The sequence below is a fragment of the Cynocephalus volans genome, chromosome 1 (assembly GCF_027409185.1).
Source record: "Cynocephalus volans isolate mCynVol1 chromosome 1, mCynVol1.pri, whole genome shotgun sequence".
Lineage (NCBI taxonomy): Eukaryota > Metazoa > Chordata > Mammalia > Dermoptera > Cynocephalidae > Cynocephalus > Cynocephalus volans.
Genome location: NC_084460.1, coordinates 86,702,499 through 86,719,313, shown reverse-complemented (window position 1 = coordinate 86,719,313; position 16,815 = coordinate 86,702,499). Strand labels below are relative to the sequence as shown.

The following is a 16,815-nucleotide window of genomic DNA, read 5'->3' as shown; positions in this document are numbered from 1 at the left end:
CTCATCATTCCCAGAAAGCTTACAAATCCACTATTACATCTGCCAGTGTAAGAAACGTGTCCCTTCCCCAATTCCCCCTTCAGCCACTGCCCACTTCTTTGTTTTCCTTTGTAGTAAATCTCAAAAGAATTACCTATTCTTTCAATTCTTTCTCCCATTCTTTCATTTCCACTCAAATCACATCTTTACTGCCACCAGTAAACAGAAATTGCTCGTCAGATTTGCTAATGACCTCCACATTGCTAAATCTACAGAACTAATTTCTTGACCAATCAGCTACAAATCACACAGCCAATCACTCCCTTCTACTTTCCTCACCTTCCAGAACATCAGCCTCACCTGACTTTCCTCCTACCTCCCTAGCAGCTCCTTTCAGTCTCCGTTGATGGTTCCTCCTCATCTTCCCAAACTTTTATCATTAAAGGACTCCAGGATTCAGTCCTCCAGTTCCTTCCCTTCTCTATCTAAACTCCCTAGGTAATCTCATCCAATTCATGGCTCTAAATACCATCTATATCCCAAATTCACTATCTTTAGGTAGACCACTCTCCTGCTTATTTATCCAGCTGCCTACTCAAAATTTCTACTTAAATGTCTAATGGACAACCAAGTACCAGCTAGAAATTAGCTCTGATCTCCCCCACCCTGACATGTTCCTCTTGAAGCCTTTCTTAACCTCACTAATGGCAACTCCCTTCTTCTGGCTGCTCAGGTCAAGAACACTGGAAGTCATCCTTAACTCTTCTCTTACACACACATCCAGCTACATCAATAAATGCTGAATACCTTCAAAACAGATCCAGAATCTGTCCACTTCTCACCACCTCCACCACTGCCAAAACCATCATTTCTCATGATTATTACGATTGCTTCCTAAGGTCTCCACTTCCATCTTTACCCTCCTCAAATCTATTCTAAACAAAGCAGTCAGAGAGATCCTGATAAATCATATCATCTCACTACTCTGCTCTTCACCCTCTAAACCTATTACAGAGTAAAAACAAGTCCTTAAAAGGGCCTACAAGGCCACACATACTCTGACCTTCCATGACTTCACCCCCAACTACTTTTCCACTTACCACTCCACTCTAATCTCACAGGTATGCTCTTGCCTCTGGTCTCTACACTTCTTATTTCCTCCACCCATAATGCTCTTCCTCCAGATTTTTGCATGGCTCTCTCACTTACCATCTTTAACCATCTTTAATGTTTACGCAAATGTCACCTTATGAACGAGGCCTCCCCAAATATCCCATTTTAATATGCAACTCTTCCCTGCACAATTCTTATCCCCTTCCCAGCTTTTTCACCACAGAATGCATACCTTTTAATATACCATATATGAATAACACACCTACCTATTTTTATCATTGCATACTCTACACCACCCCTCCCAGCAAACTAGAATATAAGTTCCCTAAGACAGGGATTATCTGTCTTATTCACTGCCATATCCCCAACACCAAAAGCAGTTTGGCACAGAGCTGGTACTTAATAAACATTTGCGAATAAATTAATGAATTATTAAGACTCACAAGACATTTGACAAAAGCCTAAAGTATAAAAGCAAAAAAAGAAGATACACAAAAAACTGACTTCAGAAAAACAGAGACAAGCTAGTTAGCTCAGTTAGTTAGACTGCAGTGCTACAGCACCAAGGTTAAGGGTTCAGAATCCCATACCGGCCAACTGAAGAAAAAAAAGAGAGAGAGACAAATCAGGGAACAGAAGGAAACTCTAAAAAAAATCCTATTATCAAAATCATCAGAAAAATTCAAGGATAGAATGCATCAAGAACATGAAAGCTTCTGGAACTTAAAAATATTACTGTTGGAAAAAACATCAATAGAAAAGCTGGAAGATAAAGTAAAAGAAATCACCAAGAACACAAAGGAAAAAAGGCAAAAAGATTAAAAAAAAAATATGAAGAAAGACAAAGTTTTAAGCCTGGAGAGCCAATATTTGACTAACAGAAATTCCAAGGTGGTGGAGGAAGGAGGGGGTGGCAGATAAAGGGAGAAATTTCAAAGAACGATTACATGATATTTTATCAGAGCTTAAAGGAGAATAGGAAAAACCCTCGAAATGAAAGAGTCCATTTCAATTAAAAACATGTGGTAGAAGTGAGTCATAAAGGTTAACATAAAGAAAACCTGAAAGAGTTATGTCAAGAAATAAACTGGGCTAAACAAAACCCTATTTGTTTTTTAGAGACATTTATGCATGGACTTTAAGTGATAGGCACAAACATTTTCCTTGCAGAGCAATAATGAAAATAAAAAGAAGTCAAATAACATAGCCCTAGTACTATAATCTCTTAAATTACGTTTAGCAATAGTTTTATATAAAGATTTTTAGAAAAAAATATCACACCTAAGAGTTTCTCAATAAATAATGAATAAAAAAAAATTGATTCTGTAAGTCTTTTAAAGCAAAAAGATATTTTCATTTTCCATGAAAAAGAATATACATAACTTTAAAATGAAAACAGCAATTGTAGTGGGATGCTATTAGTAACATTTAATAGTTAGTTTTGAAAAATCTACTCATAAAAAGATTTTCTGAAAATGAGAGATTTAATGAAAGTATATACTTACAAACACTGATTTTAGCTGTTTGACTTACCTTACTCAGAGGGGCTTTGATTTTTTTCAAACACAAAGCAAGAAGTTCCCTAGATTCTAAAGCACACTGTATCCAAGTTCCTGGTGGCTGAAAATATCTGAGAGAGAAGATAACACACTGAAATCCAACTTCTCTCAGGAAAAATTGAATATACAGATATAACAATGATTATAAATCAGTCATAAAAATACCCAAGGCTGATCTGAAGCACTTAACCCAAATATACTTTAACAATTTCAGAAAACTTTCAATTAGACAAGTAGCTTTAGTTTAAAAAGTAAAATTAAAATTTTTTACACATACTTCTAAAATGTTTGAGAACTGCTTATTTCTCACAAAAAAGGTAAATTAGTACCTCCCAACACTATGTATTAGCCACAGTCCAGATTACTCATCTATATTTCAAGCCTCTTTTCAAATTTTAAATTGCAAAACACAAGTTTTAAAAACTTAGGTAAAACCTGGCTAAATTAAAATTTAAATCCTTTATGCATGTGCTGTAAGTTTTTTAGCCCAACCTACTCAGGACTTAGTACAATGCCTGGAACATACTAGTAGGTGCTTAATAAATGTCTGTTAAATACGTAATACTTCCAAATGTGTTATGTGAATGCCTTTTTGCCATACTTACTAAATAACTGAAAGTTCTGATTTCACTTTTCAAGGTTCTACCAAATACATTATAGAGGTCCCCCTTTGCTTATAAACACACTTTTGGAGTTAGAAAGGGCTTCACATATTATTTAATAAAACCCTTCATTCTGATGAGGAAACTGAACCCCAGAGATGATAAATGGCCAAGAGTTTCAAACAGCAAGTTTGAAAGAAATCCAAAACAAACTAGGTCTCCTGATTCTTTGTCCAGTCCTTTTTTTTTTTGTAACTCCACGATGCTTTTAAGAATAGCAAATATTTATAACAGATTAAGCCTCACACTTGCCAAACTTGCAAACTGTAAACTCCCTGAAACAGTATATATAATATTTCATGTGTTTCTATATAATGTACATGTAAGTATGGGGGGGGATAGTTTTCAAATTCTCAAAGGGGTCCATGAACCAACCCCCCCCCAACACACCCACACACAAAAAGCAAAGCACTAGAGTCCTAACCCATTTGGGAAATCACAGACATAATTTTATACTCATTGGCAGTTTTATGTTATTCAATGGCCTACTAGATATAAGCTGTTTATGCCAAAAACTAAAGAAAATAAAGAGGGAATGAAACATTAACTTTGAGAAGAAGTCTTCTGCCTTCAAATCCTGACTGTTCCAGATATGATTTACTGAGTTTCTTTTCCATCAACTATAGTCATTTTAGTTACATGTAAACATTAATAGATAACAGTTTTTAAAACAGATTTCTAAATTAAACCATAAGGTGCTTTATCATACATAGCTTCTAATAACTAAAGAAAAAAAATTCATGGTAATAAAAGTAGTACGTCCTTAATAATCTGTTCTTACCCTTACAAACATCAACTCCTACCTATAAACTATATACAGTACGCCAAACCTATTAAATCCCTTAACAGAAAAAGAACAGATTCAAGTATCTTTACAGTATCTTTATCAGATTAGCAAACTAGAAAAGTACACCATAAAATTGCAAATTCTAAAATCTTTGGTGACACCAACATAAATAAAAATTAAATCTCTGAGCTGGCTGGTTAGCTCACTTGGGAGAACAAGGTGCTGAGAACACCAAGGTCAAGGGTTCCGATCCCCTTACTGCCCAGCCACCAAAAAAAAAAAGAAAAGAAAAGTAAATCTCAATTGCATGCACTTATTCAATGTATGTATCTTGGCGTAATTTCAGCATATCCCAGTGGCTCTCTATATATAAATCCCAGGTTTATGGAGAGTAAAATAGTACCGGCACTGTACCTTTGACATTGTTTGCAGAAAGAAATCGAGACCTGTTTCGGGATACCTTGGCTGATGTCTACTTTACTTCGCAAACAAGCCACACAAATATTAGCAGGATTTGGACTAATAGGGACACCACACTCACAGCACAAGCTTGAATAAATAAAAGACAAATTTTTCAAATTAAATTTTATAAACACACTATTTACAGGAAAAAAAAATACCAAGCAAAAACCTTCAAGTTAGGCCATAATATTTTTGCCCTTTTAAAAAAAATGACTTAGAAATGAAGCAATCTTCAAAGATGCAGTAGATAAAGACCAAACCTGAACTACTGGGGCAAAAAACTAAGGATGGCAACAATTCCAAAAATCCTCAAAAAAAGACCTATGCCCTAAGGGTCTAGAGAGAACTTCACATAATGATAAAAATACTCTATTTTTGTTCTGTATAAAAACCTGACCGCAAACATTGAAAAAATTAAGTCTCCATATAACAAAAATACCAGGCTTCTGAGTATCAAGAGAAGAGTCTATCCTTCTAGACACCACTAGCTACATATGGCAACTGGACCACTAAAAGTGACTAGTGCAATTCTAGTCCATTTCTATTAAAAACAAACGGAAATACACAGTTACATTAAAATGAATGGAAAAACAAACACGAAAAAAACAAAAAAAGAAGATATTGATGGAGAATACAAAACTTGAACCAACTTCAATTTCAAATAATTAAATATGATAAAATGCTAAAGTTTTCTTTACCACATCCAACCAAGACCATCCACAGAGGTAACCATTATTAACCATCTGTATATATTCTTTTAGGCATTTTCGATACAGACGCAAACATCCACATTAATTTTTACCAATGAACAGACTTACAATAAATTTCACAACTGCAAATGTAATAGCAAAATTGAGGAAAATTTGAGCACTTTTTTATCCCTTTTTTAAAACTGGAAAACTAAGAAAGAAGAGATTAACAGCGCAATACTATGTCAGTGGCAAAAACCAAAAAGAAAATTTCATCTCAAGAATACGTAAGATCAGTTTATCACTCTTTAATTCATCCAACTCATCTCTAAATAAAAATGTGGCTGCCTATTTAGTCTAGTTGATGCCTCATTTGTTCTGTGCACTATCTCAAGTGCTGCACTGAGAACTTTATTTATTCAAGGCCTACAGAAGACCTCATAGCTTAGGTAAAGAGCATGGTATCACAAGATAAAAAGACTACAGCTGTCTACCCATCTCCTGATAAACATGTCTTAAAGTATTTCTGGAAGATATATAAACCTATGGATTACACCAATAGAAACTAATAGCTAAATCACTTCTGACAGTAATTAGACTGCAATAAACTCCAAAGGCAATTTTTTTAAAAGGTGCAGGGACTGCTAAAATATAAACATTTACCCAAAGAAGAATTTTTTAACAGGATAGGAATTATATCAACGTCTAGTGATTCAATATAAATGATGAGAGTATCATAATTCTGGGTGTACTGGGGGCAGCAAAGGTTTGAGAACCACTAACTAGAACAATGCTGTCCAAAAGAAAAGTTCAATAATCTTCCATGTTCAATGGTAGTCACTAGCCACGTGTGGCTACTGAGCACTTGAAATGAGGCTAGTAAGACAGAGCAATAAAAGTATTTAATTTTATTCCACTTAAATTAATTTAAGTTTAAATAGCCACGTATGGCTAACGGCTACATATGGGCAGTGAAGACCTAGAAGAATGCAGTGAATATTTTAACCATTCTAAAGCATGTATTTACTAGAACAAAGTTTATAACTAAAAACGAATTCGATTTTCTGCAGAAGTAAGACTTTTATTTTTTCCATTTATGACAAAAGAACCTCTCCCACCTCAAAAGCTTTCCCCCCAGTAAGACAGTTTCAGACTCACTCTGAGATCTTCTCACTTAAGGGGCATAGGGAAAAGGGGTTGCAACTCACATGTGTCCAGGGCTGCGGTCGGCGGATTCTTTCATATACTCCATCGTTCTGTACACCCTAATCTTTTAAAAAATGAAAATGGTAGGATTTAAATCATCTGTCTACGTTCCTCTTTTTACAACTATTCCTTCTGCCTCTGAATGACACGGCAGAGCTTCGTATGAAGCGGGAATCAAGACCAACTTCCACTTGGCGACTTAGGAAAAAGCAACTTCTTTAGGATCATGACCACGGGATTTCCGGAGTTTCCAACCTGCAAGACCCGCAGGCCTCGACCCGCAGGCCTCGACCGGGCGGCAACCCGAGCGCACACAAGGCAAAGTCAGCGCGCTCCCTCTCTTCCCCCGCCACAGGACCCCTGCCCACACCCGGCGGCAGCACCTCGAACTTGCGCGGCAGGAGTCCCCGGACGGCGTCACGGAGCCCGCGGGCCACCGCACATCGAGACCCCGACTCCAATCCCCGCACGCGCGACCTCACAGGGGCTCCGGACCGGCGGCGCACACGCGGGCAAAGGCCGACTCGAGCACGCAGACAGAGGCCGATTAGAGTCCAGGGAGGCCCGCCCCCTCCCTCTTCAGGGACCCCGCGCGCCGGCAGACCAGGTATCGGACCCCAGAACCTATTTAGCGCCTTCCGGCGGTACCCGGATTTGTTAGAAACGCGCAGCCAAACAGACCCTCGACTCCGCGTCAGCCTCCACAACAGCCGGCCTGGATACTGCCAAGATCTCGCGAGAGAAGGACTCGCAATCCCGCGGCCCGAGGACGCGTGTTAAACGGGCGGATGGGGGAGGAGAAAAAGAAGAGGAAACCGGGGCGGGGCTAAGGAGAGAGGATGGGCGGGGGGAAGGAACGCTGGGAGGAGCCGTCCCTTGGGCCCCTCAATCTGCGCTGCCTGTGTTCAAGTTATCTTCCTTCCCGGTTTTCCCTGGCCGGAGTTCACTCCTAGCCAGCCTCGCCCTCGCCCATGTGTAAATCCCTTTTCAGCTATCCTGACTGGAAGCTTGCTTCTTGGTTAAGTGATTATTTTATATAAAGGTTATCTGTAAACAGTACGGCATTGCACAAAGAAATTAAACTCCATCAATGGCAGTACCTTGGTTTATTTTGTTCACCATTATATGCATAATGCCTGACACATCCTAACTATTCAAATGATTATTTGTTGAACGGATGAAAGAAAGAAATGAAAGGCATAATTATCCGTGATGAAGTCTGCGTTATTTTTAAACTCATTATTATAATGTGCTTCCTGATAGTGCAATTGATATTTCCTTATGACTTGATCTTTAGAGAAGCACAAACCGTGTCTAATAGCCCTTTCTCATGACAGTATTTCAAATACTCGAAGAGCACGACCCTTATTTTCCTAAATCTTCTCACCCCACATTTCAAGGAATACACAAGGACGTTTTATAGAGGGTAACCAAAGAAAGCCTCTCATCATTTCTGGCCCAGGATTCTTAAGTAGTCTCCCATCCGTCCTCCCTACTTGGAGTCTTCTAATCCATCCTTCTAAAATGCAATTCCTATTTTGTCACATTCCCCTACTTTTAATCTTTCAATGGTCTCTGATCACCTTCAGGATTATTTCTGATTTCTTTGCATTGAAAGAAGATCCTTCAGGATCTGCTCTCCACTCCCAGGCACACAGCCATACAGACCAACTGGCATGTCCTCACAGGAAATAGTCTGCCTTTGCTTTGGCCTGGGACACTCTGCCTTAAAGGTTAAGCCAATAAGTTTCCTATTGCTGCTCTCACAAATTTAGTTGACTTAAAAACACTAATTTATTGTCATAGAGTTCTGAAGGCCACAAATCCAAAATGGATTGACAAGGCTTCATTCCTTCTGGAGGCTCTAGGAGAGTATACATTCCCTTGCCTTTTCTGGCTTCTAGAGGCTGCCCATCTTCCCTGGATTGTGGCCCCACATTATCTTACTGTCACATCTCCTTCTCTGATCCTCCTGCCTCTCTCTTACAAGGACACTTGTAATTTCATTGGGCCCAACCTGATAATCCAGAATAATCTACCCATCTCAAGATCCTTAATTTAATCACATCTGCAAAATCCTTTTTGCCATGTCAGGTAATATATACACAGATGTTGTGAGGCGCAGTTCCCAATAAGGCGGATACCACACAAAAATACTTGGGGGTTGTGGAAGGTTTCTTTCTCCTGCTGGCTGGCAGCGGTCTCCCCAGGCAGTCAGGTCAGAGATCCACCCTGGACCCTACTCAGGGAGAAATTATAAAGACCAAAACTGCATCCTGTTGGCTCACAGGTGCTGCAGGTGCAGGAAGCAAGCTGGGTCACAAAAGCCAGAATATGCAGGTTACAGCAGAGCATAAAATTCTCCACAAAAGCATGTTTTTTTTTTTTTATTGTCTAGCAAAGCCAGATACAGAAGCCAAAATAATCAAATGTCAGGCCATTTTTATAGGTTCTTCTGCCTGTCTTCAGGCAGAGTCCCCTAAATCGGGGGTCTTTGTTAACTAGGTCACTGTGGTTACGAGGCTGTTTGGGTAAGGGTCTTTATCACACCTGAGTACAAGGGCAGGAAGTGTGGTCACTTGAGGAGGGTCTGCTTTAGAGAGCAATTCTGTCTCTCATCTACACAGGAAAGAGCTGGCAGTCTGTGGTTTTCTTGCTAACACAAGAACAGGCTTGTGACCACAAAGCTACAGAGTGCAGAAATACATTTAGCTGCTTAAAGTTCACAACTAGGACAAAGATGGAGTCAGTCATGTTATGAGGTGAGGCCCATTACACAGATTTCAAGGATCAGGATGTGGACATCTTTGGGGAGCTGTTATTCTACCCACCACGCATCCCCTGCTCTTCTGATTCTTTCCTTTTCTAAGGACTAGAGGAATTAGATGCACCTCTTCTGTGTATGGTCCTATTATAACACCTTTACAGGAGCTGTATGCCTCTATAATAGTGCTTTCAATTGGGTTATAAATTTTCTACCCTGCATGCCCTGCAGTTTCAAATCCTTGGACAGCAATTTGGGTCTTGTTCTTCTCAGTACTGCCTACACCTAGTACAGTGCCCGGAACGAAACAGACCCTCAATATATGTTGGTAAATTAATTCCCCATTTGATACCTACAACAGCTCTGAAGAGACAGTGTTTTTCTCCCCATATTTTCTATTCAAACTATGTTGTCAGCCAAACACCACTAGGAACATGACTGTAGTTAAACAGGTTGTGTTTATTACTCACTGAAGTGAGTACAAACACACACAGGGAGAAATTGTGAGATGGCTCAGTAAGAAGGTGTTAGAACAAACCTATCACAGGGCTTTGGTGGGAGGAGGTGATTTGGGGGAGGGCCTAAGGAAATAGGGGCTTGCTTGAGATTGGATGCTGTGAGAAAGCAGGGCAATTCTATGATTGGATATCTCAATAAATCTCATTTATAGGAAGGAAGGCAGGAGGAGAAAGCTGCAATTGGCAAAGTAGTAGCAGTCACTCATTTTAGCAAAGAGAGAGGATGTTTGGTATTTTGTGGAAGGCAGAGTGAACCTGTTTTTGTCTGTGCTTAGACAAAATTAAGTGGCCTTACTTTGTCTCATTTTATCATAGTTTCAGAGTAACCTTGTCTGAGGTTGGTATTCTGTGAAATTCTTTATGTCAATAGGAAAATAACATGTCCTACCCATGAGTACCAGGCCAGCTTCTAAATGCCAAGAGCTCCTCATTTTTTTCTTTCCTAACACTTTCCTTCAACAACTGTTTGATTTGGCTCTAAGTGCCACAATGCCAGGCTTTTTAAGCACTGGATACACAACAGTAAACCACACGAACAGGGTCCTGCCTTCATTGAGCTAATGTTTTACAGATAAGGCTGATATTCCAAAAGACTATGTAATTTGCTCAAAGTCCTATAGAAAATAAGTCACAGAACTGAGACGTGAACTAGAGTTTGTTTCTCTCTGTACCCTTGCCTTCACCATACCAGCCTGCCTGCTCTGCTGAGGCTCAAGCCGTCTATTCCTATCCAAAGGTTTCTGATGTGAAATACTCATGAAGCATAAAGTACTTATATTTTTCCCTTCATCCCCCAACTCCCACTACTAAAATCTCCAGATGTCAGATTTAAGTGCTTGCTTTCTACCACGTACTCTGCCACAAGCCTAGGATGAGTTTGCTAGGACTGGTCTCAGAGTAAGATAATATTGGCATATTATAACAAAGAAAAACTCATTTTGGACTTTTTATTTACCCGTAGTCCTACATTCAGGACATCTGTCCTTATTCAAATCTAAGCTTTAGTGTATTTTTATAAACTTAGATTCTGTGTGTTTAAACTTTGGTATTAAAATGGAATACCTAAAAGTACTAGATGACTATGGCCTCCTAGCAAGCTATAGGTTTATTTTCCATATTTATCATTGACAAATTCATCAAAAAATGTTTTAAAAAAAGAAAGAACAAAACAGAACAAAAAAAAAACGGTTTTAGGTCAGAATCCATGAAAATCTTTTTCTCAACCAATTAAGGGTAATATAAGCATGTATTTTTATCTCTTTTGTTACAGATTGCAACATAACTTTCTTGGAGATAGACTGAATGTGTGTTTTAAAAGAAATCGAGTTTTATTAATTTTAAATATCTTCAATACCTACGAAGTAAAAGATGCTCAATTAATATCTATTAACCAATGAAATTCTGCACAGAACTTGCAAATGCATAGTGTGATACTTTTCACACTGTCAAATGAGGTAGCAAGTTTGGGGATGTCAAGATGACATTACAGATTAGCTCACGGGAGGTTTATTAGGGTATACTCTTAGAATCAACTCCTGTGGAAGAGAAGGGGCAGAGCAGGGAGTGGTGCTTCCGTGCAATCTGATGAAGTCCTCGACCAACCCTATGAGGAGCTCTGAAGCTAAGATGAGCATTTAGTTTTCCTGAGGGAGCTGGCCTTTGTTCATCATTGAGTCATTGGATGTGACTGCCCCAGGAAAGGGACATGACCTTGGATGATTTCTTTCTCTTCAGCCAAGGCAGTTTCAGAAGTGGATAAAACTGAGGGCTTTCTGCCCGTAGTACTCCCTGCAGTAGAGGAATAAGCCCTCCATTCTTGAAGGGGAATCTGAGCAGCACATCACAGCACGTGTTATGTAGAAAGCAGTGTGTTTCATAGAATTAATAAGAGATCTGGACGCTAAAGTCCTTGTTTCAAGTCTAAGATTTGTGACTGATAGCCTCTTTGGCCCCAAGGAGCTGCTTTACCTCTCTCTGAGCCTTTCTAAAGGCTTCTTTCCCCCTTTCTACAACTATGTAATAATCCCTATCTCATTAAGTTGTTACAAGAATCGATGATACAGTACATAGAAGTACTTAGTAAACTGCAAAAAACTATTATGACTGTAGGTATTGTTATTTTCAGGTAAACATACTTAACAGGAATTGAGTTAAATAACAAGAAATGGTTTGTATTTGACACATCCCGATGTGTAGAATTTAAAACACTTCACCCGAAATCCTGCTTCACTCTTAATTTACAATGTAAAGAAATCATTCAGTAAACAAAATAAGATCTGAATGGTCACTTTGTAAAATTTATTCAGCTATAACTTAAGATCTGTGCATATTTCAGCATGTGTATATACTTCAACAAAGTTTTTAAAATGCAAATAAAATCCTACATAAAATCACAGTAAATAAAACAGAAAAAATAAAAAAAGAGAACTACAATAATAATACTTGAGCAGTTTCTCCATTATTACAAATTTCAAAATATCAGAGATTGAATTTATAAAGTTTTACTATAGTTTTTAAAAGATGTAATCACTGAAAGACTTTTAGATGTTAGCAATGGGGGAGAATAATACTATAGTAGGAGATGAGGAAATATCGGGACAAATTTCATCGGTATCTGCTATGGTTTGAATGTGTCCCCTAAAAGTTCATGTGTTAGAAACTTGGACCCCAATGCAGCAGTGTTGAGAGGTGGGATTTTTGGGAAGTGATTAGATCATGAGGGCTCTGCCCTACTAAATGGATTAATCCGTTCATGGACTAACGAATAGGTTATCACAAGAGTAGGCCTACAGTAAAAGCCAGTTTTGCTGTCTCTCATGAACCCTCATCACGTGATGCCCTGCACTGCCTTGGAACCCTGAAGAGAGTCCCAGCTAAAAAGAACACCCTCACCAGATGCAGCCCCTCAACCTTGTACTTCCTAGCCTTCATAACTGTAAGAAATAAATTTCTTTTCTTTATAAATTACCCAGTATCAGATATTTGGTTATAGCGAGAGAAAACGGACTAAGACAGTATCTTAAAAGAGAAGACGAACAGAGGAAAAAAACAGAAATAAACAAATTAACAGATGAAATAAAATAACGTTCAGCTGTAAGACTTTATATGCTCTGTGTCCCAAAGAACTAAGAATCAGGCATGTGAAACTGACATTTTTGTTCTGATCCTTCATTTCAGCAATTGCTACTACGTCAGTGTCTCATTTGTGCTGAAATCCTCCTCACCTCCTCTTCTCAGGTGATCTCAGAGATGGTTGCTATTCCATTTTGTCATTCACTCCTGTAGCAAGAATGGAGAAAGACAAAAGCTGTGCTTGTAATGACCAGCCAGTCAGGAGGTAGTGGGGAGAATTTGCCTCCCAAGACTGTTTAGAAATGAATTTAATTTGGCTATGAGGGCATTTTATGTTATCTGAAGTTGAGTTTCAGGGGAGATTCAGAGCAATTTTGGATACCATAAAAAAGTACTTTCTAGAATGTCTGGGTGTAAAGCTAATTTATTTTGGGATACTTTGTAGTTAGTTGAATCAAAGTTTCACAGTTAATCTCCCAGCCAAATAAAGAGAGTGCCACACCGTAATCATTGAAGCCAGTCAAGAACTGATATGGTCACCTGCAATTGGATAAAAAGAATATTGCCAATTGTCTGAAGGCTAGAAATTTAAGCTAATCTCTTCTTAGAAGAAGCATGAAGTTTTATGGCAATCTAGGCCAAATTTTGCAAAATTGGACAACTTTTATGTACACTTGAAATGTTCAATATAAACATTAAGGATAACAATACCAAATCACCATTTACTAAATAATTTTTATGCAAAAAAATTTTGAAAATTTCCTCCTATATTACAAATACACTTTTTAAGTGGAAGGCAGGAAAGAAGTTTATTCAAAGAAAATTATTATTATAAAAAATATTATTATTGAAGAAATAATCCAAGAAATATTTTTTAGAATGGAGGAACATAAATTTACAAATTAAAAAGATCTACCATATTCTCAGCAAAATGGGTGAAAATAGGTACACACCCGATATTGTTATTGTGAGGTTTCAGAAACCAGTTATGAAAGGAAGATCCTAGGAGCCTCCAGTGAGAAAAAAACAGTCACATACAAAGGATCAAATGGCTCCAGACTTCACACAGCAACACTAGAAATGAGAAGGCAATGGAGCAATACTTTCAAAATTCTAAAGGAAAATGATTTTCAACCCTGAATTGATAGCTAAATTATCAATAAAGTATGAGTACTAATAAAGATTTTCAACCATGCAAAGTTTCATCCTTCTCAAGAAGCTTCTGAAGGTTATAACCCAAGAAAAAAAAAGACAGAAACAGGATCCAGGAAAACAGGAGAAAAACAAGATCCCAAGGTGACAGCCAAGCACTGGACACAGAGGACTCTAGTCCAGTAGGAGCAATCAGAAGTCTCTGAGACTTCAAAACGGAAATAAAAATTGATAAAATATATAACGTTTATGAATATCTTGAAAGGGAGATTTTGACAACTGGCAAAGACTTTCATATTGATAATAAGGGAATACTATGAATAAATCTATACATATAAATTTGTCAATTTAGATGAAATAGACCAAAATTCTTCAAAAAGCACACACTACTGCAACTCACTCAATATTAAATAGATAATTTGAATAGCTTGATTACTACTAAAGAAATTGAATTTGTAATTTAAAAACTCTGCCCATCCCCCCAAAATCTCCACGTCCAGATAATTTCACTGGAGAACTATATCAAATGTTTAAAGAATAATTAACATCAATTCTACATGATTTCATCCAGAAAATATAAGAGAAAGGGACACTTCTCAATCCATATTAAGAAGTTACTATTATCCTGACACTAAAACCAAGCAAAGAGTACAAAACAGAAAAAGAAAACTACAAGCCAATATCCCTTATAAATATAGATGTAAAAATCTTTAACAAAATAATATTAGAAATAGAATTCAGCAATATATACAAAGAATTATAACCAAGTGAAGTTCATTCCAGGGATGCAAGGCTGGATCAATATTAGCAAATCAATGTGTTAACTATATTAACAGGCTATATTAACAAGCTGAGGAATCACAAAATCATATCAGTTGATGCAGAACAAGCTTTTGACAAAATTCAACACCAATTTATGATAAAAATTCTTAGAAATATAAGGACAGAGGGAATCTTTTTCAATTTGATAAAGAGCATCTTAAAAAAGAACAAGGCAGTGGGCCGGCCCTGTGGCTCACTCAGGAGAGTGCGGCACTGGTAACATCAAGGCCGTGGGTTCGGATCCTATATAGGGATGGCCGATGTGCTCACTGGCTGAGCATGGTGCAGACCACACCATGCCGAACCAGTCAAAAAAAAAAAGAACAAGGCAAAAATGTTCACTCTCATCACTCTTATTCAACATGGAGCTGAAAGTTTTAGCCAGTGAAATAAGACAAGAAAAAGAAATAAAAAGTATACAGACAAGGGGCTGGCTGGTTAGCTCACTTGGTTAGAGTGCAGTCTTGCAAAACCAAGGTCAAATGTTCAGGTCCCCCTGCCAGCCAGTCACACACACACACAAAAAAAAAAGAAAAGAAAAGAAAAAACGATTATAGACTTAAGGTAAAATGTAAAACTATAAACATTTTACAAGAAAAAAAAATAGGAGAAAAGCTTTGCAATGTAGGACTAAGCAAAGAGTTCTTAGACTTAACTCCAAAATCATGATCCACAAAAGGAAAATCAATACATTGGAATTCATCAAAATTAAAACTTTTTTGCCCAGTTAAAGGCCCTGTTAAGAGGCTAATAGGAAAAGCTACAGAGTGGGAGAAAATATGTGCAACCATATCCAACAAAGGACTAGTATCTACAATATATTAAAAACTCTCAAAGCTTGACAGTAGAAAATCAAATAATTCAATTAGAAAATGGGCAAAAGATAAGAAGAGACATTCCATTAAAGACTATATACAGAAGTCAAATAAGCATGTATGAAAATGTTTGATATTATCAGCCATTAGAGGTATGCAAATTAAAAGCACAATGAAATATCACTGCCCATTTGTCAGAATGGCTAAGATAAAAATAGGGGTAACACCAAATGCTGTAACTGGATCACTAATTCATTGCTGGGAGAAATGTAAAATGGCAAAACCACTCTGGAAAACAGTTTGGCAGTTTCTTAAAAAATTAAACATGCAACTACCATGTAACCTAGCAATTATACTCCTAGGCATTTATCACAGTGAAATAAAAGCTCACACATAAAAGCATGCACATGAATGTTTTTAGCAGTTTCATTCGTAATAGTAAAAACTGGAAACAACTCGGGTATTCTTCAATGGGTGAATGGTTAAACAAACTGTGGTACATCCCTACCATGGAATACTATTCAACAATAAAAATGAACAAATTATTGATAAAAACAACAACATGGATGACTCTGCAGGAAATTACAATGAGTGAGAAAAGCCAATTCCAAAGGGTTATATAATGTATGGTTCCCTTTATATAAAGTTCTTGAAAATACAAAATTAACAGAGGACAGATTAGTGGTTGCCAGAAATTAGGAAGGAATATGCAGTGTGAGACCTATAGCTGTAAATGGGTAACATGAGGAATCTTTATGGTGATGAAAATGTTCTGTATCTTAGCTATATCAGTTGCAATACTCCAGTTATATATTGTACTATAGTTTTGCAGAATGCTACCATTGGGGAAACTGGGTAAAAGGATACAGAGAATCTCTCTGCATTATTTTTTATAACTGCATCTGAATCTACAAGTATCTCAAAACTTTAAAAGTTTAATTTTAAAAAATAAGGTGAAAATTTCTGATTAAGGAAAACAATTCCTTGGTTTTGTCCTTTGCAGTAATTAATTTTACAAAGCTTCAACACTTCTGTTTCCATTGTTGACTGGCTGGTTAACCCCATCTTTATCCTCCTTCTCCCACTATGGACAGCCACAATTTTGGCCAGATACAATTTTGGCCAGGAGGAAATTGCAAGGGAAAGTCTACTGGGCAATATTCTAGGAAAGCTTAAACTCTCTTAATAAAAAGGTTTAGATTCAGTGGATATACC

The 16,815-nt window shown here is 37.6% G+C and overlaps 1 protein-coding gene across 6 annotated transcripts in view; it reads right to left on the bottom strand.

The window, feature by feature from the left end:
• NMD3 (NMD3 ribosome export adaptor) overlaps positions 1–7,209 on the bottom strand; it is a 29,678-nt gene extending 22,469 nt beyond the window's left edge. The window contains exons 1-4 of one of the 6 annotated variants that reach the window (XM_063108868.1): positions 7,139–7,209; positions 6,460–6,521; positions 4,515–4,649; positions 2,626–2,722 (exon numbers count right to left, since the gene is read on the bottom strand). In XM_063108868.1, the coding sequence (XP_062964938.1) occupies positions 2,626–2,722; positions 4,515–4,649; positions 6,460–6,503 (276 nt within the window). In that variant the 5' untranslated portion in view covers positions 6,504–6,521; positions 7,139–7,209. Of the gene's footprint in view, positions 1–2,625; positions 2,723–4,514; positions 4,650–6,459 lie in introns of all 6 variants that reach the window. The other 5 variants (XM_063108867.1, XM_063108866.1, XM_063108869.1 and 2 more) reach the window with 5 other exon arrangements.
• Positions 7,210–16,815: the final 9,606 nt, after the last annotated feature.